This window comes from Martes martes (assembly GCF_963455335.1).
Source record: "Martes martes genome assembly, chromosome: 8".
NCBI lineage: Eukaryota > Metazoa > Chordata > Mammalia > Carnivora > Mustelidae > Martes > Martes martes.
In genome coordinates, this window is record NC_137895.1 from 50,534,211 (window position 1) to 50,560,074 (window position 25,864).

General features: G+C 41.7%; 1 protein-coding gene across 1 annotated transcript in view; it reads right to left on the minus strand.

Moving 5' to 3' along the window:
- The window catches only part of HMGA2 (high mobility group AT-hook 2), a 125,979-nt gene extending 108,107 nt beyond the window's left edge, over positions 1-17,872 (minus strand). The window contains exons 1-3 of the mRNA XM_080811791.1: positions 17,194-17,872; positions 14,471-14,557; positions 4,113-4,163 (exon numbers count right to left, since the gene is read on the minus strand). Of these exons, the coding sequence (XP_080667917.1) occupies positions 4,113-4,163; positions 14,471-14,557; positions 17,194-17,304 (249 nt within the window). The 5' untranslated portion in view covers positions 17,305-17,872. The remainder of the gene's footprint in view (positions 1-4,112; positions 4,164-14,470; positions 14,558-17,193) is intronic.
- Positions 17,873-25,864: the final 7,992 nt, after the last annotated feature.

Consider the following 25,864-nt stretch of genomic DNA (forward strand, 5'->3'; position numbering starts at 1 on the left):
GATTATTTATAAGCAGTTCTTAAGCTTGATGATACTCAACTGAGATCCATTAAAGACATAATGGTACCACCAAGGGTGTTTGGTTAGTTGATGCCTGACTGTCACCTTGCCCTTTGTGTGTGGCTACGGGTAGCTGTAAGTAAGTAGGGTGTAGGCTGTCGGTGGTAACTACGTGAAAATGTACAGAGGAATGAATCGTCGTGTCTAACATTATTTGGGCATTAGCGTGTGCTAAGCCTTTTATTAAGCCCTTTGCATGCGTGATCTTATTTAATCCCCACAAAAACTCTATGTATGAGAAATGTATCTATCTAACAACTATGAAAAATGTACTTCTCTTGCCACCTTTTTAGAGACAAGGAAACCAAATCTTTTAAAGGTCACTTAATTGACTCAAGACTCCACGGTTAGTCAAGTAATGGGGCACAGTCTGCACCCAAGCCATCTGAATCCAGACCCTGAGCTCCCAGCTGAGACCAGGAGGAAATGGAGGTCCCACTTCTCTCTCCTGCCTTTACATCTTGCCTCCTTCACACCAAAAATTTTCTAAAAAGCAGAAGTTGGGGAGCCTGGGTGGCTCAGTGGGTTGAGCCTCTGCCTTCGGCTCAGGTCGTGATCTCGGGGTCCTGGGATCAAGCCCTGCATCGGGCTCTCTGCTCAGTGGGGAGCCTGCCTCCCCCCCTCTCTCTGCCTGCCTCTCTGCCTACTTGTAATCTCTGTCAGATAAATAAAATAAAACTCTTTTAAAAAATAATAAAAAAATAAAAAGCAGAAGTCCAGACTAGTTCACTTGAAAGAATAGACCCAAAAACTCTTTCAAACTCAGGAGGCTGGGGAGGGCACAAAAGAGAATAAAGGAAAGAACAGAAGTACTCCTAAATCAAAATCCAGTTAATATACTCACTGGATTGGCCAATGGTCCATCCCCTTGACGAAGCAAGACTGATGCAAGTTTCTGCCCTACATCTACATGTATACTTTTGGTTAGTCAACTCCTGAGTAGCCTATCATGTGCCAATTCCAGTCACAACAGATGAGAGGGTTCCACAACAGACTTTTTTTTCCAGGCCTATTACATGACACTGTGAGAGTCAGAGGACATCTTTTTAAAAGTGAAAGAACTTTAAAACAAAACAAAACAGCTCAGAAGAATAAAGGGGTAGCAATTTGACTTTGAGGCCATGTGCTTAGCAAATCTAGTCAGTTGAAAAATATATCTCTAGTACAAGGAAATTGGTGAATGACACTGTTGGAAAGAATTGAACTCACTATGAAGTACAAGCCCATTTCCTACGGAAAATGCAATAATTTATTTCTTTAGCACCAGCCTTCCAGCAAAGAATGCCACTGAACTGAATGTCTGGCCATGAGTGGCTGCAGACTCTACCCAACAGAATATACACAAGCGAAGAGGAAACACACCGTCTAGAAAAAATACACAATTTCCTTTTACTTCCTCTTCTAAGTAGAACAGCTCTTCTTTGGGGACCGAGTCAGGGAGCTCTGACAGTTCACTCACTATACAGTATTTTCCATTCTCACAGCCTGTAAAATTTAGAAATCACCACTGTCAATGGGGATGATCCAGTTATTTCCAGAAAGCAAGGGCCTCCCCAGTGGATGCCTCTCATGGCCTTCTTATCCAGCATGAAGATCAGACACCTGGAATCCATATTTCCAGCCAACGAGTAAGAATCCGTTAAGGGGGGGCGCCTGGGTGGCTCAGTGGGTTAAAGCCTCTGCCTTCGGCTCAGGTCATGATCTCAGGGTCCTGGGATCGAGCCCCGCATCGTTCTCTCAGCTCAGTAGGGAGCCTGCTTCCTCCCCTCTCTCTCCCTGCCTCTCTGCCTACTTGTGATCTCTGTCTGTCAAATAAATAAAATCTTAAAAAAAAAATCCATTAAGAAAAAAAAAAGCACAAAGGTCCTTGGCTGAAACACTGGCTGCGTAAAGATGAGTGGTGGGAAGAAAAGCCATAAAGATAGGTGGGTGTGAAAAACCTAAACTTATAGAAACAGAGAGTAGAATGGTGGTCACCAAGAGTGGAGTGTGGGGGAAGTGAGGAAGTGTTGGTCAAAGGATACAAATTTTCGGTTATCAATTCTGGGGATCTAGCATGCTGATTATAGTTAACAACACTGTGTTACATGCTTGAAAGTTGTTAAGAGAGTAGATCTGAAATGGCCTCACCACAAAAAAAAGGAAATGGTAATTATGTGAGGAGACCTTAACAAATGTTATGGCAGTAATCATTTTGCAGTACATAAGTATCAAATCAATATTTCGTATTCCTTCAGTCTACACAACGTTATATGTCAATGATCTCTCTGTGAAGCTGGGGTATACAAGAGAGGCCACACTCTAGTGCCCCCTAACTTTCATTGTCTTTGCTTACAATTTATTTTATTTTAGCAATATTAATCTTGTGACTTCCAAGAACTTACCATTTTCTATAGAAAATATACTCTCATGAGTAAAAGTGAAAATAATTACTCTGAATCTTCCCAGGAAGGAAGCCTTAGGGACAGTGAGCAGAGGCTGCAGGGAGGCAGATAGAAGAATTTTCTAAAGTTCCAAGCTTTCCAAGAAGGAAGAGGCAGCCTTAAGAGGTAGTGAGTTCCCTAACACTAAGGATCTCAAGCAGTCCAGATGATTACCGCCTGGTGAGTAGGTCTGGAGAGAATTCACTTATTGACCAGAAGGTTGAATGAAATGCTCTTACTTTAAGGTTACATTGCAACGCTGAGATGTTTTTAATCTAAAGATCATCCCCATTTCCTTGTGCTAAGAAATCTAATCCCAACACATGTTGAGCAGAGGGAAAAAAAAAAATACAAGATGAATAAATTAAATGAAAGGCAATACCACAGTATAAATAGAAAGTGATGTAGAACTCTAGAGGAGAAAGGAATGGCATACCAACAGGAAAATATAATACAGCAGAGCAGCAAAGACACTTAAAAAAGATGAAGCCTGGGGCGCCTGGGTGGTTCAGTGGTTTAAGCCTCTGCCTTCCACTCCGGTCATGATCCCAGGGTCCTGGGATCGAGCCCCGCATCGGGCTCTCTGCTCAGCAGGGAGCCTGCTTTCCCCTCTTTCTCTTCCTGCCTCTCTGCCTGCTTGTGATCTCCCTCTCTCTCTGTGTCAAATAAATAAATAAATAAATCTTTAAAAAAAAAAAAAAAAGATGAAGCCTGCAGGATAAATCAGGGAAGAGAGAAAAGGAAAGCCGAAGGTCCCGTTGCAGAGAATATGTCCTATAGAGGATGCCTTTATTTTTCTTGAGAAATGGCTTTATTCATTTTTAAGGCTTTTCTCCTCTGTCAATGGGGCAGACAGACCAGAAGAACGTGGGTAGTGTAGCAGCAAAGGGAACAAGGTGGTAAAATGAGTGAAGCTCCTTGGTGAGCTCTGGATTTCTGGGCTCAAGGAGCTGCACCATCAGTGTGCCTATGGACCAAGAGCACCTGCCTAGAAGCCACGGTCATTAACGTCAGTCTGCAGGAATGACCACTAAGGGAAGCAAACATCTGAAACTGAAAACCTGGTTTCCTAAAAAGCCGATGTAAGAAGGAAAAACACAAGCCACCTCGAAAATGAGATGTGTCCAAAGCAAAGCCATGAAGGAAACAACAAAGAAAGAAAGAAAAAGAAAGAGAGAGAGAGAAAGAAAGAAAGGAAGGAAAGAAAGGAAACGTTACAAAGTTATCTCATACACATTTCATCTGAATTTTATCACCATTTCTAATCAACTTCCAAGGTTTCATAATAGCCTTTAACCTTAGTTACTCAACCCACGGAACAAGTCATCTCATTGTTACCCAGGTTTGAAGGAAGAGTGGAGACTCTTTTCATGTTGATAAGAGATAGAAAGAGGAGTCACTCCCAGGAAAGAAAAGCATTGTGAGTAAACTCCTGGAGCCTAATGGTAAAGGGCATGATAATTCGGTGCTTGCCTTAACCCTTTCAAAGACCATGGAACCAGAAGTCAGAAATACATGTAATTGATAGAAAATAAAAGTAATCTTCATTTAAAAAATGGAAAAACAGAAAATTTTCATTACCTAAAAAAAAAAAAAAAAAAAGCCCAGAAAATATATCTGATTACTCACCCATTTCCTAGGTCTGCCTCTTGGCCGTTTTTCTCCAGTGGCTTCTGCTTTCTGCAAAATGAAAAAGGAAGTCATATTGTTTCCTACCTGACATTATTTATAAGCGCTGCACCGAGGGACACATTCCAAGTAAGACTGTTCTGGTTTGCGATGAGGTATGGAGATTGCTTTAACAATCCCGTTCTCCTTGAGGGCTCATCTTCTCGTCGGAGTAGCTCCTCCTTCCCCAGTGTTTCATGGTATGATGCACAGAGACATCTACTCATCTCTCACCCTCAAACACTCCCCCGGAATGATCTCCTCTGAAATGCATGAAAACGCTTTAAATAAGCCATTTCGCTTTTATTTCTATCCACAATAAAAAAAAAAAAATACTCCCACATATCCATAATTGTATAAAGTAGTATTTTAGAAAAGTAATGGCTCTTAACTGATTTTCTTTCCATATCACAGCTAAAGTTACAAAAATTAAAACTGATTTGTTGCTTCACAACTTACAAAGCACTTCCACGTACATTGCTAATCAAAGTAGTTCCAAAGTAAGGAAGAATACATAGGCTTCTGAGTCAAATAAAATGAAACATTTGCATTCTTTTACATAGTTAACTATTTTTTGGCAGTTCCTTGCCAAAAAGTCACATGTCAATCAATTCATTGAAACAGAATGAGAGAGAGAGAGAAAGTTGGCAAAATCATTCATGTTTGTCCCTGTGATAGAAACTAGGGGTGCCAAAACCCAGCAATTAATAAAAATGCAGTATTATTACCATTAAGTCCGTACTCAATACAGACCTGACATGAATGTATTTCTAACTACCTTGAGAGTTTGTTTTATTGCTTCAGAGATTTTATCTGGTATTCCAGTTGTTTTTGCCTTTTGAATCAAATTTTAACATCATCTATAAAGTAATTTCCTTATGTTTATGACCCCTACTGCAATCCTTAAAAACACCAAAACACACATACATACACACAACATACGTCTCCTATAAAAACGCATGATTATACTTTTCAGGAAAAAGAGAAGTTAGTACATACTCTTGTATAGAAGAATTACCCCAAGGCTATACAAACACAATAATACAGGTAACCTGGGCCAGCATAACTTGTTTGGCATCATGCTTTTGTTACCTAAGTTAGCAGCCGATAGGTCCTTGGTACGGTGATACTAAAATTACCTGTTAAAACTCTACACTGCCAAGTGAGATTCTCCTCTTTCTCTTTTCAATCTGCCTTATAAAAAGAGATGGAGATAGGTAATAGATAGATAGATAGACAGACACAAAATAGGCCACAAGATTCCTCACAAATAGCATCTCCCTGACCTGGCATTACTATGCAACAGGCCATAGGAATTAACCCAAATTCTGTATGATTATAATACCATTAGTTCACATCTATTGAGCACATGTGTTATTTTCATCTCAATCTTGACAACAGCCTTGTACAGTAGGTATTATAATTTCTCTAATTTTGCAGGTGAGCAACTAAGTTTTAGAGAGCTGAGGAAGGTCACACACAAAGGTGGTACAAGGCACACAAGGGAGCCTGGGATTTGAGCCCAGTTCTGTTGGCCTCTAGAGACTGGCTTCCTCCCCTCCTAATAGCACTACCTCCCTTAGCATATGTGCATTCACTACCATACAGGAGACATTTCGGTCAACTAAAGTTGGGGCTGACTCAGCTAATTTCCCTGAACAGAAGGAAACCTGGTTGCTTTTAGAAGCTCAGCCTAACGGTCAGGTTTGGGCATTGTGGATCATTTGTGACTTGTGAACGGACTGCATAGAAGAATCGTTTATTGTCGGGGTTAGTGGCACTCATCTTACCTTTAGTCGTAAGGGCATGAATTAAATTAAATGGAAGCCAGGAGTGCCCAGTGAATCACACCCTCTTTCTGAATGCTGTCTTAGGGAGAGGGAGTTGTCTAAAGAGAAACACAGCCTCTACTTTGGAAAGTTTGGACTCATATCCTGGCTCTGCCATTTTAGCTTTATGACTTTGGGCAGGTCCCTGAGAACCTTAATTCGGTTTCATGTATGAAATGGAGATAATGCCTCCTGGGAGGAGCCAAGTGCCCACCATAAATGAGGTGCTTAATAAGTGCTCTCTCACCCCCAACAAGATGGAACCCTTCAAGGGACAGTTTTCCTTCTAGTTAGTCCGATCTCCAAGAATTCAGTCAATGCTAATATTCCTTTACACCCATCTGTCACCTTTCGAACCAAGCTTTTAAGAAACCCTTGGGCTAGTACATAGTGAGTTCTAGGAGTAAAAATTCCCTAATACAGAAGCAGTATCTGATTTAATCCTTGGGATCAACTGTGAGATTGCAGTTTATCCAGTAGTAACTTACACAAACATGGAAGATAGAAATCCTTTTTAATGGGCACAGGGATGGTGGGTGGGGTTAAGAGGAGGAGGCTAAGGCTAAGGCTAAGGGGGCCGCACTAAGCTTCCTCGGTCTCGGTCCAGTTGTTATGTTTCAGGGGCCACTAAGGGATCCGGGCATATCTAAAATCTGCTACAGAGAAGGTTGTTTTCTAAAAGGGTTTCGCTGCATTTCAAAGTCAGAGAAAGCAAATCTCTCCGAGAGAAAGCCCTGCAAATAAGAGGAGTTTAAAATGAGCATCTCATTGACAAAAAGCCCATTCAAAAATAAAATTCGCACCATTAACTAAAGGGCAAAATATCACAATTATCACTTGGACTTGTTAAAAGCAAACTCGCTCCTTGGTCTCCAGGCCAGTGTTACATGTAAACTGAAACCCTGTTCGGAGTCTACATCTAGGAGAAACACATTAGCTGTGCTGTGTCGTGTCGCTCTGGGAGGTTTTCATTGTTCTTTAAACCCACATTATTTAATCATTCTGATCAAACTTCACAAAGGCTGCAAAACAAGTTAGGATTTTAGTTTGTAAACCAGCAGAGATCCAGGGTTTTTCTATGGCGGAAAGCACTGGCTTTAACTTTTTTTTTCCTGTGTTTAATGTTCTTCAGAATATTACTTTTCAATAGGAGAAAAACAAAACATTTCAGGGGCTTGTTTTGCTTTTAATACATTAACATATACAATGCTGTGGGAGTATATATTTGCTTTCCCTTCTCCAGAGTGGAATTTGGTTCTATACGATGAACCCATGTATAATTGAGATAGTAACTTGTTCTCCGTATTTACAGTTTCTGGGGGTGGAGGGGGAGGGGGAGGGGGAGGGAGAAGAGGCTGGGAATTCTGCATTTGTAAAAACTGAAATTTCAGACTATGGCCACACGGTTTTACGATTTACCACATCATATCTTGTTAAAAGTGTTACTTATTCTTTGCTTATATTCATGTTTTGCCTTAAAAAAAAGTTTAGATTCAGAACTGTTATGTTTAATTGTATAATATGGTTAGAAGCAAGTTTATGAGGGTTGGGAAGAATGTTAAGTGGGGAATGTAATTTTTCCTCTTTCTAAGAAGTCTGGTACTTCAGGCTCTTACATGTACTCCACACACACACACACACAGACACACACAGACACACACACACACACACAGACACACAATTAACTGAAAAAGGAAATTCATCTAACCAATGTAACTCTTAAGCTTGGAAACAGTGCCTACATTAGCACCTGGTACATAAGATGTGCTCACACTCTTGTTAATGAAGAAGGAAGGAAAGAGAAACACTGGTGTTCATATCACGTGTGTCTTATTTCCTTCTTGCCATCAGAATTCTACAGCTTGGCAGGAGCTTTAGCAAGCATTTTGTCTAGATCCCTCACTGAACAAATAAAAAAACTGGATGGGTTCTGATCTCTGAAGACATAGCTCTGTGGGTTCTGGGGCCCAGAAGTCTGGGGGTATCAGCTGCAGAAGGCACCCATTTTGAGTCCCTTTAAAAGCCTGTAGAGAACTTCTCTCCAGAGGGTTTCTTGAAACCTGACTTCTAACATACCTTTCAGGTTACTGGAGAGAACATAACCTACATTGTAGCAAATATTTTATAAAACATCGGACAGCATATAGTAGTGGGAAGGTCCTAAGCTTTAGAGTGAGATTTGAATTCAAGGCCACGGGCCACCATTTTCTAGCGTTGAACATGAAACATGAGTCACGGTTTACATCTTGAAATCAGTTTTTTCATCTGTGAAATGAAGACCATAATACCTACGTCAGAGGATTGAGGAGTTAATACTTGCATAAAGTGACTGAGAAAAGCTCCCAGCACATGGTGGGTACTCAAGTGTAATTTCTTCTCTCCCTCCATATTTTAACATGCTACCCTTAAAAAGAATACCTTCTTCAAATTAATTAATTAATTAATTGAAAAAAGAAAAGGAATACCTCCCAATTTTTGAGTGATTTTTCTGAGCATTTTCTTACTTAAATAGGACAGCAATTACGTGCTCAGTGTCACAAAATGTGAGATCAAGCCAACTGCCCACGTTCATAAGTAGTGAAGCTGAGACCCAGTGTGATCTCAAGGCAATAAAGGGTCTGTTTTCCAGGGAGATATTTCATAGAAAATAAAAGAGCCATGGGCAGATTCAAATAAAAGAGAGACAAGAAAAACTTCTAGGGTGAAAATCAAATGAGTCGTTAAAAGTAAAACATTCCCAAGTTTCCTATAAAGACATGGAGAATTGTTGAGATTGGAAACCAAAAAAATTATCCAATTCTGACTTCTTGGTCAAATTTAGATAGCTATTAATTTTTGTTACTTTAATGTTCTCATCACATTTTATATGTACTGTGATAAAGCATGAAAACTTTAACTCCCTCACCCCAAATCAATCAGTGCCTCAGCACAGAGATGGGGGGTAGTGGGGTGGGAAAGCTAGAAAAATATCTGGGCAGAGTACCTTGTTTTGTTTTCAGGTATCTTTACAGATATATTTTTAAGATTATGACCTGTAGACAAGAGCATATGGAGCAAGCGAACTATTCAACATCTAGAAAGTCACATTTTATTTCTTTCAGCTGTCCTTTTAAACATATAAACAGTGCAAATCAATGTGCACTGGCATCAGAAGCAACTGGAATCATCGATCAGGCTAAGCACTGGGTATTTCTCATTTTACTTGATAGATAATCCAGCTCTGTGGGGTTCCAAATGTTAAGTGCAACCATTTTCACTCTTCAAGCGAAGTTGCAAGTTTGACATCGCTCCATATAACTGAATTTTATCATCCATTGTAGTTCATGCTAGTTTCACCCAAGGAAGCCCTTATTGTCAACTCTCATGTCATTATTTACACACGCCTGTCTTCACCTACGCAAACATTAACTTAAAGCCAAGGCCAAAATGACAGGAAGAGCTATTTTCAAAGTTTAAGACTTTCCTCCTATCAACCATCACGCTACCTTTTTTGTAATCAGAAGAATCAATAGCCATGATACAGGAGTTCACAGGCATTACCTTCTGACCAAAGTGCCCCCTATATCACCCTGAAGAAAAGACAGTGACTGTACTATTCCTCTAGAAATCAATCAGAAGATGCCATTCAAAACTGTTCAGTGTCTTAAAACAACAGAAAACAAAGCCCTAGCCTAAACTAGAATCACTTTTCAACCTGTTTTTCCTGAGTAGAACAAAAATTCATCTGGAAGTTTTAGGATCTAGGATAGTGAAATTCATTGTTCTACCCTTGTGCCAAGCTAAGTGGTTCCCAGGTGAGCTCCGAAAACCACAGAGGGTGAGCTGACAAGATAGGCTGGAATGGCTTAACAGACATAAAAAGCTCTTCAGCCTCCATCTAATTGATACTCTCAAGAAAGAACTAAAACACGATTGAATGCCAGTCTAGTATGTTCTACCTCCTTAGCAGAGTGGTTAGTCGCGACTTTGAGATAAAAATAGGCCAGGGTTGTGGGTCAGTCAAAGCAATGAGGAGCTCAGGACGGTGAGTTCAGAAGAGTGACAGCTTCCAGAAAATTAGAACTACGGGTTCCTTGAAGTAAAGTTACTTCGTGAAAGAAGCCAAATGTTTTTGAATTGCCCATATTTGGATCATAATCTGTGATGGCTCAAAGGCTTTGCCAGGTAGAATTTACTGATGCATTAAAGTTTGGTCCTCCCTGGCAAGTGAAGTGGAAATAAAAGAAAAAGAGTCAACTGCTTAGGTAAATCAGCATAAAATATCAAGATAATGGAGACAACATTTGGATTTTATTTAATTCCACCCATCTGGATACATGTGTCTAACTCAGATAGGGCCCTGAATCCCAGTGGAAATTACCATTCAAACACACAGGAATCAAACAAAATCCTACTACTCACACAGAAACCATAGGCTGGAACTGTATGACAATTTCCAACACCCATCCTTCTATGACTTACCTAACAATGATGCCTTTGGTTACTCTCTTCAGTTGGGCCTATTAAATTCTTAAAAAAATCTTGTCCTCACTCAACATCCATGCTCTAACATTTCTCTGAAATGATGAATAAAGCCTACATTCTCTCATCATAAAATACCTGTGCTTGGTGTTAATTATTTATGAAAAATCAACCACATTTCTAAGAATGCAGTTAGAAAAAAGCACAAATCTGCCTTTATAGGGTCCAATCAACACCAGACCTTTTTTGTACAAGTAAATGGAAGATACAGATCGAATGTTTACTTGAGCACATTACTTGAAGTCTACATACTTTACCTAGATATTTTCATTCTGCACCTTGCAGAAGTTCAGGGGTGCCTGAGTGGCTCAGCGGGTTAAGCCTCTGCCTTGGGCTCAGGTCATGATCTCAGGGTCCTGGGATCCAGCCCTGCATCCCACTCTCTGCTCAGCGGGGAGTCTGCCTCCCCCTCCCCCTCTCTGCCTGCCTCTCTGCCTACTTGTGATCTCTGCCTGTCAAATAAATAAATAAATAATCTTTAAAAAAAAAAAGGAAGTTCAAACAAACCTATAACTCTATGAAGTAAGGCTGTCTCACACCTGAGATCTTTTTATATGCCATTTCCTTCTATTAAAATGTAATTCAGTCTCAGAAAAAACATTTTTTGGCCTCAAAGTACCTGAATGAGAATTGCTTTGAGGCTTACAGATGAACTTGACTTTGACCTTAAAAACTGGAGAATGAGTGACAGCCCCTCCAGTATTCTCCAATGATTACAAAGCCACAGCAAAAACCCTAAACACAAAGGAGATTATATCTTTCTCTCCTCTAAACAGGCAAAATGCAAAAATACAAAGTATTTCCATCCAGCACAAACATGAGAGGGAAACAAAACAAAACAAAACAAGAAATTGAGAGACAACTGGTCACAGGTATATCTCTAAACTAAAACATAAACTACAAGGGCAAGACACACACACACATACACACACACATACACACACACATCCCCCAATAAATTATTTATTCAGGAAAACATTAACTTCTGATGTCTTTTATTAAGATAGCAATATGAAGCTGGTTCCGGGACAAATTTTGAGCACTCAGATTGGACTTCTCAGGAGTGACTGAAATTGCTACCTAATGGTCATCCATGGGAATCTGTCATGATGGAGCGTAAGTAGATTAAAGAATCATTACCTTGTCTTCCAAAAGTTCCAAGCAGAACAAATTGTGCTTTTATAAATGTTTGTTTTATATATCACCCAAATCAATTTCATATTGAATAGAGCCTGAAATTCAAGTGCTTACTAATTGAGTAGTTGTCCACTTGGTCTTGCAACACTCAGTGTGTACTGTCAAGTTTCACATTGCTAATTTTCCAACAAGCAGTTTTGTTTTCAAATGCTCCAAGGCCAGTGACTGAGTCCAAACACAAACTTTGTAAGTAAAGAAACCCCAGCAGCAAGACCTTTTAAACACCCAACATCATCAGGATTTCAGTGTATGTTGCATCTCTTCTAATTTTCGTGTTCTGTTCTCCTATATACTTACCAGTTTTGTTTTGTATTTTTTCGTTTTGATGAATCTCAGTTTGCACAAGAATACCCAATTTATTAATCATAGGAGACTTCCCACATCTACTCTGGTCACTCTAGCAGGGTATGATTATCTTACATGTTATGAACAATAGAACTTTTTCTGAAAAAGATTGCCTCTCAAAATCCTAACAAACACGTTTTGTCAGAGTACAATATGTGTTTGATAAACAAATTTATGTTTGATAATCATGTTTACATAGGGTGGTAGCAAACTCAATAAACACCGATTTGAAAGTGAAAATACCTTAAGTTTACACATGCCATGAACAATTCATCAATGTCATTCATTCTTTTGCAAAGTATTATCTTCTCCAAATGAAGCGTAATTTATAAAACTGAAGAAAGAGAACAGTGTTATGGGCAAATATATTTGCTCATTTTTATTGGAAGGGACTTTTAGAACAGAAGTGTGTGAAATAATTTTGTCTGGATGAATGGAAGATATCAGGGAATGATTACTATGAGAAAAAGAAAATCTATTTCTGTTTTGGAAGTTGTAATAATGTATACATACACATGAAAAATTACCAGAAAGATGAGCAGCCTAGTAGAATCCTCTGTAAAGGCCTATTACTAAAACAACTAAAAATAAATCAAACCTTACTTGGGAGGAGACCAACTTTTTTGTTATTTTGCTTTAGGTAGTAAATTAGACACAAGTCTCAGCTTCCCTTGTGTCAATAAAGATTTTGTTAGTCAGTGGTAAACTTTTCAAAATGAAGAGAAGATAATGGAAGCATCTCTTTAATCATTCAAAAAAATGTAATACACTGAAATGTGAAAGATGAGATTCATTTTCCTTTTTTTTGCCTAAAATTTTAAATCAGTTTTTTATGACAAGATATGCAGATTTCTTCCTGGGAGATGCTGTAATGATGCATTTTTCAGAGCAATTACATCAGAGTTTCAATGTTTGTTAGCTACCTACTAAGATATTCTTTTGCCATTTCATTAGAGTAAAATTAAGTTAGGCAAATCCCACACTTATGCAACATTTAAAAACTCCTTTGTTAAATTAACCCCTTTTGGTTAATCTCAGAAACCAGGTAAAAATGTAACAAATAGGAAATACTCATATTAGAAATATCAGATTATATACTGTGAGTTCTAAATGACAAGGTAAATTAGAGCTACTTCAAAGTTTATGGATTAAATGTGGGTCACAATTAAATCTTCACTCTGTGAAGCAGTTATAATTAAATACAGTAGGAATCTGCTCCTTCCCTTCAGCTCTGTTCAAGATTATTAAAATAAAACAGACAAGAATTCATAGTTACTCCCTAAACAACTTTATATGTATCACTGGTTGCTATAGCAGTTTACAACACTGAAAACTATCACATCTAACATGGTTAGTGCCCACAGTCACAGAGAAAACCACACCAAACATTAGTCCCCAAAGATGATCTTATGGCCCCTTTTAATAAATACTGTACATGATGTACTGAACTCCACTAAAAAAGGGTATAGAAAAATGTACTTCTGAATTTTGAGCCTTTGTTTTCAACTAATACACAACCCTACAAATAAAATACAGACACTTTTTCTGATTCCTTTATAAAGCTAAAAAAAAAAGTGAGTTTTATATTCACCTTCGCTTCTTTGTACATGCATTGAACCTAAGATATTTCCTCTTTGCTAGCTCAAATACAACCAACATGAAGTTACGTGAAACTGCAATTTACAATTTATAAATAAAAACACTGGGAACTTATACTTGACTGGGTTCTAGCCTGCCCCAAAATACACAATAAATGAATCAAATACTTGTTTAAAAAAACTTCTCATTGTCCCATTTAGAGCACTGCTGTATCACCTGATGGAAAGGCATTTTGAGAGATTATGATATATTACATTGCAACTTTATTGTAAACAAACAGCATACTTTATCACCACATTTAAATCTGTAAAATTCATGAAAAATTTTTTTCCAGTATCCCATAATCGGATTTACTTCTAATTATCATTTGGCAAAATACTTAGCCTTATAGAAGGAGTTGGTTTTGCAGTAATCATGTAAATAAGCAGCAAGTAAATAAATCTTTATTATTTTTGAAGGAAATTGCAAACAACACCATCAAGCAAATCCTACAGTTCTGACTTATTTTTAACTCTTTCACGACGGGTGCAGATCTTAATTCTGTCTTTCTCCACTCCCCCTCCTCACCCTCCCAGCCCCGGTTTTGAGTTTCAGATTATTTGGTGATTGTTTATTTAAGAACAACACTGGAAGCATCTTCATAAACTTTTTAGGTTAAGCAGTTATGCTTCGAAATCTGATTTTGCATAGAAATAGTAAGGGTAGGAAATGAGTCTTGGGTTACCCAGTTGGGACAAATCCTTAAGTATGGATCTAGAATGGGGAAATTACAGGGAAGTTCCTGTGGTCATGGAGAAAGTTGGGGGGACTTAACTTGAGAAATCTCACCTTTTGAGCTGCTTTGGAGGGACTCTTGTTTTTGCTGCCTTTGGGTCTTCCCCTGGGTCTCTTAGGAGAGGGCTCACCGGTTGGCTCCTAAGTATAGGGGGGAAAAATGCTGTTGTGGAAGAATGTCTGAAAGAAATTGACCCTGACTCTACAGTTATTTTCTGCATGTGCTGCTCAAAAAGACTGTCGCAACACATTCAGTAGGAACATAAATGGAATGATGATGGTACTGAGTTTACAGAAAGGGAAAATAACTATACTTTCAATCCAAGGGTTCAAAAAGGAAATTCTATTTTGCATATGAAACTTAGGTTCTGTTTCGGCACCAAAAAGGTAACAAAGGCTGACGAGGTTGCATGTTCTAGAAAGAAAGTCACACAAGTTTAAGGTGTAAAATTTGAATGGTTATGTATTTGGCAACTTATAAATACTTTACAGGAATGCTACTACCCATTGTACCAGCATTTCCAACAACAGAAAGATGAAGCTAACATCATAAATGTTTCGACAATCTTCCCTATAGAAAAGATGGTTTTTAGTCATCTCTGTATATCCGCGTTGTAGGTCAGTTATGACTCAACACATTGAGAGAAGTACTGGAGCAATTACCCAAGATCTTCAACTCAAAATAACTCCGTTCCCCCTAAAATTTCCAAATAATTATGGTAAATCTGTTGTGGGAGGTTTTGCTTGAATTATCTAGATAATTGCTTCAGTTCTCCACTTCCTTTTGGAGTTGGAGGCATGGTCTTTAGCCTAAATTTAAATGTCTTTTGATAAAAATAAACATTTTCCTCCAAAACTTGCTTTTGAGAAAACTCTTAGGGAGGGAGGAGACCGGAGAGAACTAAAAGAGGGAAAAAATGAGGGAGAATGGAAGTGTCTGGGAAGGAGAAATTGAAACTATCAATAGGTTTAGCAAAACTTTAAAGGGTTCTTATGCCAAGTAGTAAATGCTCAAGTGGTTAAGAGAATGCGATGATTAATATTCCAGATCCTAAATATTTATGCAGTGAATCATCAATTTACAGTTCATTCAGATTCGGTGATTAAATGAGACCAATTAACTTAAAACGCATGAAAGTCTTCAATGAAAATCCGCATCCTATTTGGAGAATCTGGGGAAAGTTCCCTGCAAGCTTCTGTGGGACCACTAGAGCCAGTGGGCACATCCGGAGCAAACACACCGGAGACGCATTTTTCTTTCTTTGTGAACTCTGCCTTAACTCCAAGGTAAAACCTCCAATCACCTCCAGATCCCACCGCAATTTCTTTGGGATACTTTTTTGGAGGTGGGGGGCAAATCAAGCTAGAGAGAGCTGGGTGGCGGGTGGGAAACAAGAGCGGGGGGCGGGGGGAAGGGCAGAGACTTCCTGGGAGGTGTAAAACAGGATCCTAACGCGGTTTAAAGTGTCGCCTGGGCAGAGCGGGAAAACTCAGGGGCCTCTAGATTGGCTTGTTTCCTTTGATGATTTCAAAAAGGGTACAACCCTTTCAGTTTTTCTAAAACGCTCTTGCAAGCAAACATTGTTCGATTTCCCCCCACCTTGCTCTCGGGCAGCTTTTGGGACTCCAGGATTATTTTCTAATCGGCCTATTTGCGGTGAAGGCAGCGCTTTAAGCCTAAGGAACGCAGGAGAAGTTTTAAAGCCCGCGGAAGCGGAGTTTAAATGTTTTCAATAGACATGTCCCGCTCCAGCCCTGGCCGCCGAGGCTTGGAAATTGCAGCGAACAAAACCCCCCGCTCTGGGCGCTGCGCGCAGCTCTGCAAGCGCCTGCTGCACGCTTAATTGGTTGCATCCGCAGACAAAACCCTCCACTCCGCGGGGTCCCGGGCGCCCCTCGATCGTCGCCTTCCAACCCCCAGCCGCTCACCCAGAAGATGTACTTTTAAAGTCTACAGCTCGGAGCGCGGGATCCAGGGGCAAAAGGGGGACCGGGGGCCTGGCGAGGAAGTGACCCAGCTACCGTGCACGATCTCGGACACTACTTTCTACCGCGCCCTCGGCCAAACGGGTGAATTCCGTCCCGGGAGGACCCAGGCTCCGCCGCCGAACCCCCTTTCCTGGGACACCTCCGCGGCGGCGGACAGCCGAGCGGCCGCCGCGCCGCATTTAAAGAGCCCTAAGGGGACCGGGTGGGCCCGCGAGTTCTTTGTCGGGAGGAAGCGAGTCTCGGGCCACCGAGAACGTGGGGAGGGCGCCAAGGGGGCGGCGGCAGCGCGCCAGTCTCCGGCCCGCGAGCAGCCCCGGTTGGCGGGAGACACAGCCTCCGGCCCCCAGGACTTCAGCCCCTCCAACCCCGACCGGCCGGAGCACCCCTGCGCCCCCGCACACCCCCCCCCGCACCTCCTTCCCGCCGGGCAGTTGTATAAAGCGGCTCGGAAAGTGCCCACCGAGCCCTGGGTTGCCGGAGCCCGGCCGCTTCGTCACGCGGAGACATCGCGCCACTCGGGGCCGTGCACAATAGCGAAACGCGCTGCGCCCGACCCCACCTCCCGCCGCCTACCGATGTTCCCCACCTCCCCGCCCCGAGGAGCGCGGGCGCCCCGGGGCTCAGCCGCGCACTCGCACCGAGGACTCCGAAGCCCGCCCCCACGGCCGGCCGGCAGCGCGCCGCGGCCGCCGCCACAGGACTCCCGCGCTCGGGTCGCCGCGCGTCGCGGGGCCCTGGCCGAGGGAGCGGAGGTGGGCTGCTGCCCCCCACCCTGCCCGCGTACTGACTTGCTGCTGCTTCCTGGGTCGGCCGCGTCCTCTCTTCTGAGGCGCCGGGGCGGCAGGTTGTCCCTGGGCTGAAGTGGACGGCTGCCCGGCGCCTTCACCGCGTGCGCTCATCCTGCCTCCCGCCGCCGCCGCCGTCGCCGCTACAGCTGCCGCCGCCGCCGCTTCGCCGCCGCCGCCCCGAATGTGCCGGGCACCTTTCGGGAGATCGGGCGGTAGGGCTGGAGGATGAGACAGGGTGGGCGAGGAGCTGGCGTGCTGCGAGGGCTGCTGCTGCTCAGGCTGCCGCCGCTGCCACCATCAACACCGGACGTCCAGCGGCTGCCAAAAAGAGAGAAGAGGGGAGGAGGAGGAGGAGAAGGAGGCGCTGCTGGTGGCGGCGGCCGCGGTGGGTGGGTGCCGGAGGTGGAGGTGGAAGTGGAGGTAGCGAGAGGAGGAGGAGAGCGAAGGAAAGGGAAAAGAGGGTTTGAAGCTGGGAGGCTCCCCTCTCGGTTTGGGATCAGGAGTTGCGGTCACCGGTAGCACTTCGGAAGCGGCTTGGAAATGGAAGAGACTTGGAGTGGATTGTGTCCCTTGAAATGTTAGGCGGGGAAAGAATTCCTCCTCCTCTTCCCCCCCGCTCCGCGCTCGCAGAGCAAGAAAGAGAAAGAGAGAGAGAAAACAAATCGCGCCTTGGGCAGTCAGAAAGCAGGAGGAGGATGGGGAGATTCTGCCGGGTTCGGGTCGGGCACAGGGCGCAGGCAAAAGGACGGAGCAGTGGGTGGCACCGCGCCTCCTCGGGTGGCGGGAGCAGGCGGCAGCGGCACGGGAGAGTCGGAGGGGGACGGGCCGCTCGCTCCTGCGTCCTGCACCAAGCGCGCTCTTCCCGGGCTGGAAGTTTTCTGAGTTCCTGCCCCAGGATTCAAGTGGGAAGAGTGTGTGTGTGTGTGTGTGTGTGTGTGTGTGCGCGCGCGCGCTTGGGGAGGGGGCGGCGGGGTTTGGGGTGGGGGGAGTGCCCACCTCTAATCGTGGGCGGATAAAGGGGAGGGGGCTGCGCAGGAGGAAAAGTATGAGGAGGAGGGAGGCCAGGCGGACCGCCGAGCCAAGGCGCCTGGCCGCGGGCCAGAGGCAGCGTTCGAAATACAACTGCCTCGGCGGCGGCGGCGCCCGGGTGCCACCCGAAGCCCAGCTCACGTGCTCCCGCCCGGCGGCGGGGTTAAAGGGACAGGCCGGGGATCCCGGGACGGCTCGCCGCCGGCCTCGTCCTGCCTACCGCCCGAGGTCGCCCCTGGGCGGTTGTCCTAGTAAGGCACAGGAATGCGACCGCCCCAGAGCCGCGTTTAGGGGCTTGGCCTTTACCTGCACTTCCACGACGCGGAGCCAACACTCAGCAGGAAGCGTCTAGCTGCACGCGCGGCAGAGTTCTGGTTCCCTGTGAGTGGGAAGGAACCGAGGAGGAGCAGGAACCAGACCCCGGCAGCCTTGCTTTGCCTGGGAATACCCTCATCACAGACTGCACGACCCCGAAGAGCGCGCACACAGACACGCAGGCACTCAGCTCCACATATGCACACTCGTACAGGCACACACATGCACGCACATTCGCGGACACATGCACACGTGCACACGGAGCGCGCCGTCCTCTTCATTGAGGTTTTTTTTTTTTTTCCTCCGGGAAAAACTAGAGGCGAAGCAAAATCTCCCCCACCTCGGGGCTGGCGCGACTTACCGGTGTTCCTACGCAGAGCAGAAGGGTTGCCCCACGCGGGAACCCCGTAGCTTCCTTAACACTAAAATTGCGCCAACTGTCCCACTCTCCCTGCAATTTACCCTGATTTAACCTTTTCCCTAGGAACTCCCTTTCTGCCGAGTCCTAATTTTATTGCCTGGGCTGTTTCTGAGTTATGTGAACACTGTAATGACCACAGTCCGTTTTAAAAAGGTGGAGTACATTTAAAAATGTACCTCTTTTCATCCTTGAATAACAAGAAACTCCGAAAAAATTAGGTTCAGATTTTCACACATCACGCCCCAAATTATTTTGGACCAATTCCAAAATAAAAACTTTCACCCGAGGAAAAAAATTTTTTTTTCTTCCCCCAAATACAGACCACCGTGGAATAAAAACGCCTACTTTACAGTCCTAAGGAGGGAGTTAGGCACAGCCAGGTTCCGCTGTGCCTGTGGAGGAGGCGCGTGTTAATGTCTGCTTCGGCGCGGCGGCGCTGATTGGTCCGCGTTGCCATTTTAAATCCATTTTCAGCCGCCCTTTGCAGAGCTGGGACACTTAGCTGCACGTTGAGTGCCCTGCAGAAACCCGGGGTTTCTCCTGGGTCTGGGAACGCTTAGCTGTGATGCAGAGGGAGAGCCTCCTTTCCTCCGGATGGAGCCCAGCGGTTGCCTGCGGAGGGAGGGGTCTAACAGGAACCAAAGGTTTTCTGCCGGGGCTTGGCTGAAAGATGGTATCTTCATCAAAGGGATTGAAATTTCACGTACTAAGGATTGCAGTGACATTTCCTAACTGCCAAGTTTGCACATTTTTAATGTGATCACATTCGCACTGTGGTGTGCACATCTGACTTACACATACAAAAAGAGCTTCTAGGTTTGTTTTTGTTTGCTTGCTTTTGCAAGGACTAGAGATAAAATTCTGAGGATGAATGTAGGAGAAATCACCGAGGATTTCAGCCAGCCAATTTTATCCCGGGTACGTTGTATCCTCCGACATTTCTTTCATATGCAAAGAGGCTGGCAAGAAGGGGATTCCAAAATTTGATTTTTGCATTAATCCTTGACTCTAAGAAAAGCACCAAAAAATTGGGGGTGGGAGAAGGTCTGGCCACTCGTTTTCAGTCCACCGTCACTTTGCTATCAGATTATTTGACTCCTTTGGAATTTATAGCAAGGATATAAAACAAATATTGCATCAAAATTTACTTAAACCAGTTTTATACATTTTAATTCCCAGACTATATTTAGTTTTTTCAGGTTTTTGTTTATTTTCTGTTAGGAGAGACATTAAAACTTGTTTTCGTCCCTGAAGTTACTTGAGACTTTAAAAAATGGTGTCATATTCTTTTTATTAAGTTAAATGGTTATATTTTAAAGAATGGATTTTTTTCCGCATCCACATTTGTGGCCCCCCCCCCCAGTTTAAGTTGCTCAATTTTTTACTTCTACTTCTTTATCTCACCCTATTTTACCCATCCATTCAAGGTTAAACTCTTATTTCTAATTTGAAACCTTCCCAAGGTGGTTTCTGTCCCCATGAAACTATTTCTTTTCTTCTGCACCTACTATCAAACTGAACAATTAGCACTTTGGTTGCATATGTTAACAAGGTTTCTAATTATCTGTGATACATGATATAGTGTTTGGATCAGGTCAGCTCATTAGTGGGTAGTAAAATCAATTCAGTGGACCCACCAAGACACTTTAAAAAAAGAGAACAAAAGATAATATCACAGATAAAAGTTCTGCTTTAGTTACATAGTACATGCATGTAAAAGTTGTATTCAGATGCTTTTTTTCCCACCACTTTAATATTTTGGTAATTGATATTTATCTTAAAGTTCAGGGTCTCTTGGCACTGTCTTATCACATCTTAGCCAGTATGTTTCCTATTTTCATGATATACGTAATACGGATGGCACCATAGATCAATAAAGATATGTAGTAAAGTCTCTTCCTTACCATGGGTTGCAGTGTTACCTGCTTAAATGCCACTAACTTCAACAGTTATGAGAGCCCGATTCCTTTACAACTCCACTAAGCCAGCTCTGCCATCTTTGGTAAATCATTACCCTTCTCTTGTAGCTCAGTGTCCTCACTGCTAAAACGAAAAGTCAATATAATCTCTGAGGCTTCTTCCAGTTTTAACAGACTTCAAAACATGTGTGATACCTAGTTCTCTAACTGGGTTTTGTTTATATGTAAATGATATGGAAATTCTATAGAGACGTGTAGTATTTCTAACACATCTTTTTAGCACCAGTTACGTGTAGATAGTGTTCAGTTCATAAAAGACTTTTGGTATTTACTAATTTATTGCTATGACAAAGTTACTCTGAATAAGCTACTATTTTATAAGTGTATCCCAGGATGAGACAAGCATTATATGAATTAAAATATCTTAATGATTCTTTTGACGAAAGGAAGATGCATCTGTGAAGAAAAGTTTGAAGTTCACACATGGCACTTTATCACATTATACTGATACTTTAATACAGCCATAAATTAAGGAATAATTTAAAAATTTTCTCAGATTATAACAGATTGACTTAATCATGGATGTATTCCATATGTAATTAAGCAGATTTATTATAACCAGATATTTTGAAAGTCAATCTATTGGGGGGTCACAAAAAAATTAAAAATTATAATATTTAGTGAGCAGAATGCATAGTATACACACACATATACATATGTATGTATAGTATATAGAAGCTCGGTCTATAATGCAAGGTAAACATATATTTCTGAAAAATATTTCCAGTGTTTTGATATAGAGTCATTTGCGCTGCTTAAACTCACAATTTTAGAGATTGTGTCTTTTTTAAGATTTTTATTTATTTATTTATTTGAGAGAGAGAGAACGAGAGAGAGAGAGCATGAGAAGGGGTAGGGTCAGAGGGAGAAGCAGACTCTGTGGAGCAGGGACCTGATGACAGATTCAATCCTGGGACTCCAGGATCATGACCTGAGCAGAAGGCTGTCGCTTAACCAACTAAGCCACCCAGGCACCTGAAATTGTGTCTTTTAAAATAAGCTTAGTGTTTAATGAAATGTAGCAAAAAGAACCTCTAAGACTTTCCCTACATTATCACCAAAAAAGAATATAGCTGCGTAGTTAACATTTTGTTGGTGGGGTGGGGGGTGGGGAGGCGGACAGCTTTCTAGTCCCATAGACCGAGGATCACCAAACAAAATGAATTTGTCCACACATTCATTCAGTCACTCAACAAACATATATTAAGTTGGTTTTGCACTAATCTCACCCATTGTCCTCTCAGGAAGGTCATTCATGTGGAACTGGAGAAAATCTCTTTTGAAACAGCTAGGTGCTTATTTCAAGTCTATTTACCTATTATGTTAAGCTTTTCACTTACCCTTACAAATATTTATTCTCCTTTATCCAATCCATCGTTCATTCAACAAATATTAAGTACCTAATATGTGCTAGGATTCACAGAACACTGTTTTTGACAAAAGTCATGGAAGCAGAAGTGGAATAGTTTTATTTCCATCTTTCATCTATTGACATTATACTGTCCTCTCCAAACAATCTTGGTCTAGATATACTATCAAGGAACTTTGGACAGCAGAAGGAATATGTACTTTTAAATCAGATTTAGGAATAGAAGGTGTGGACTGCAGAATGTTAAAAAGACCCCCGGTGTATACACTGTCATAATGTATGATGGATTTTACTCCTATGATAAGGTAATGTTCCGTGGTACAGTTCACCTTAAGATAAAGAAATTATCCAGGTGAGCCTGACTTAATCACATGCATGCTTTTAAAGCAGAGCCTTATCGCTAATTGATTTTAGAAGAGGAAGTTAGAGATTTGGGGCTCGAGAAGGATTTGACTCGCCATTGTTGGTTTGAACACGGAGACAACACATGGCAAGGAATGTAGCTTCCAGGAGCTGAGGGCAGCCCCAGGCTACCAGCCAGCAAGGAAACAGGGACCTCTCTAGCAGAACCACAAGGAGCTAAATTGTGCCAAAGAGAATGAGCTTGGAAGTAGGATCTTCCCCAGAGCCTCCAGATGAGAACTCAGCTAGGCCAACACCTTGATTTCAGCCTGGTGATATCCTCAGCAGAGAACCTAGTCATGTTATGTCTGACTTCTAACCTACAAAACTGTAACTTAATAAATGGGTATTTTAATGGCGTTTAAAGTCATTAAGTCTGTGCAACAACAGAGAACTGATAAAAGGAGGATCTGGTCAGATAAACTTCCCCTCGTTTTTCTATCCCATGGACTACTTCCAAAACACAATTACTCATATAGTTTGCCTGGAGATGTCCCAAGTGGTCGTACCGCACCTACCAAGCCACCTGCTGAGTCTCTTTGGGCTTATAGTGAAGCAATCGCCAGCAGGGAAACACATCATCTTGCGTTGTTTTCCATCCTTCTCTCTTTTCTCTCTCTCTCCCCCTCTCCTCCTCTGCCTTCCTCCTGTCCTCTTTTTTATTCTCCTCTTTCTCTATCTCAGTACCTTAGAATTCCTAAACCCATCATACTGCAGAGACATGGGGAAAGGTTACATATTTAGATAATTCCGGGTCTCCCCCCAACCCCTGCCTCAAAATCACCCCAAACTGAGGTAAAATAGATCAGAGAGGAGAGATCCCTGCTGAGCCTTGCCCCAGTTGCAGATTTATGAATCAAATAAACATTGTTTTTTTTTCTTAAGCCATAATTTTGAGGTGGTTTGTTATGTAACAATAGAAACTGGCCCATCCTGTTTTCCCTAAAACTAGTCTCTTTTTATTTACCTCATCCCAATAAATAATCTTAAAGAAGTGATTTGCTTAGCTGGAAATCAGTCTTACCCAGGAATCACTCTAAATCCTTTCTCTTTCCACTTCAAGTGATCACCAAGTCCCTCCAGTTCTAGTTCTGCCTTCTGAAGATTTCTTGAAACTGTCAACTCTCAATCTCCAGTGTCATTACCTTAGTCTGAGCTCTCTCCAGTTCTGATTTGGATAACTCCTGTGTCCTTCCCAGCCTTCAGTCTTATATTTAAAAAAACAAAAACATTCTCTACAATGCTTCTAGAAGAATCTATTTCTTTTTTATCATTATCCTTTTTTTTTAATCACAAATGTAATTGTCCTTCTAGACTTTATTTTTTTAAAGATTTATTTATTTATTTATTTTCGGGGGGATGGAGAGAATCTTCAAGCAGATTCCCCACTGAGCACGGAACCAACATGTGGCTAGAATCCCAGGATCCCCGAGATCATGACCTGAGCCAAAAACAAGAGTCAGATAGATGCATAACCAACTGAGCCACCCAGACACCCCCTTCTAGATTTTAAATGTACTAATATATGTTCATGCTATACATTCTGTTCCATGGCTTATTTTTATGCAAATAATATATCATGAATATTTTATGTCGATGAATGTTCTTATAGCACCAGTTCTAATGGTTTTCTCTTGTTCTATAGTAAAAAAATATATATATATATACACACACACATACACACATACATATATATACACACACATATATATCTGTGTATATATATGTATATGAATAAGATAGAGCACCTGGAATAAAGCATTTGATAAAAATTTTTATGACATCCTTGTAAAAAAATGAAGAAATATGGGTTAAATGTTGTGCATTCTTTTGTGCTGATGTCAACTTTAAAGATAGTCTCTTTATCAGCAGCTTGGCATAATTTTCAAATGTCCATATATCCTGAAGATAGAAAAGAGAGCTAACTATTGATGCCCAAATTAAGATTCAAAAAGATCTCAACAACCCATAACAGTTAACTTTCTGTCTACAACCTTGTTATAACCACTTATTATTTATAGGATTTTTTTGGAGGGGGGTCAAAGATTTGCAAATTGCTTTGTGAACAAAAATAGTTTTATTATTTCCTTCCCAACCTCCATACGTTTTATTCCTTTTCTTATCTTATTGCATTAGCAATTCATCAATTACATTTCAGGTTTCCCTACCCCAGTACTGGTTCTGCAGTGGTTTCTGCCCTGGCAAGTTGTGATTCTCTGTATTCATCTGTCTCTTCAATTTTGAGGCAATGATTTACCCTGTAATCCCATTTCTCTTATGCATCTAAGAATTGTTTTCTCAGTCTGTTCAACTCTTTACTTGGTAGGACAGAGTAGTAATTTCTAAGCTTCTTACATCCAAGATTGGAACTTAAAAGTCCCCACAACTGGTTCTTAAATACCCAGAGAACAGAAGGTAATAATATCACTACACTTTGTCTTTGTCAGTGTACACCAGGAAAATTATTTTCAGTTCTAGGCATCATGTTTTAAGAGGGATTTTGAGGAAAAAAAAATGTGATCCAAGTGGGTTTTCTAGATATGTCATATAAAGATAATTTGAAGGAAATGGTTTTTAGCCCAAAAAGAGACTTGTGGAAGTATGATCTTCCTAAGGGACTGCCATTCTGATGAAGTAAATTTAGACATATTCTTTATTGTTTCAAGGAGAAGAATGATGGGTAGTCATATTTCAGTCAGATATAAGATAAAACGTTACAGACTTAGGGTCATTTGAAAACATACTGTTTAATTGCATAGTAAGTGAATTCCCAGTTAGTAGAGATGTTTAGACAGAGACTTAGTGACTAAAATGAAAGACTATGGTTAAAGTCTGTAGCAGGAGGACAGATTAGGTTAGAACCCTTTCTTCAAGTGAAAGCCATATTGAAGATGTCTCAATCTATTCTCACTCCCAGAAATAATCTCTAGAACTTCCCAGAATAGAGCTTTAAAAGACTAGACTATAAAGTAGGTTGAGAATTCTGACTCCAACTCATAATGCTAGGTAGCCTCAGTTACAGATTGGTATTTGCCCATACATAATTTTTTTTCTTTGTTACCCAAGAAAATTATTGGGAAAAGATTCACTTTGTCACCTGAAAACTTCTAAATAAAAATAAAGTCCCCTATCATATATGTATCATAGGTACATGAT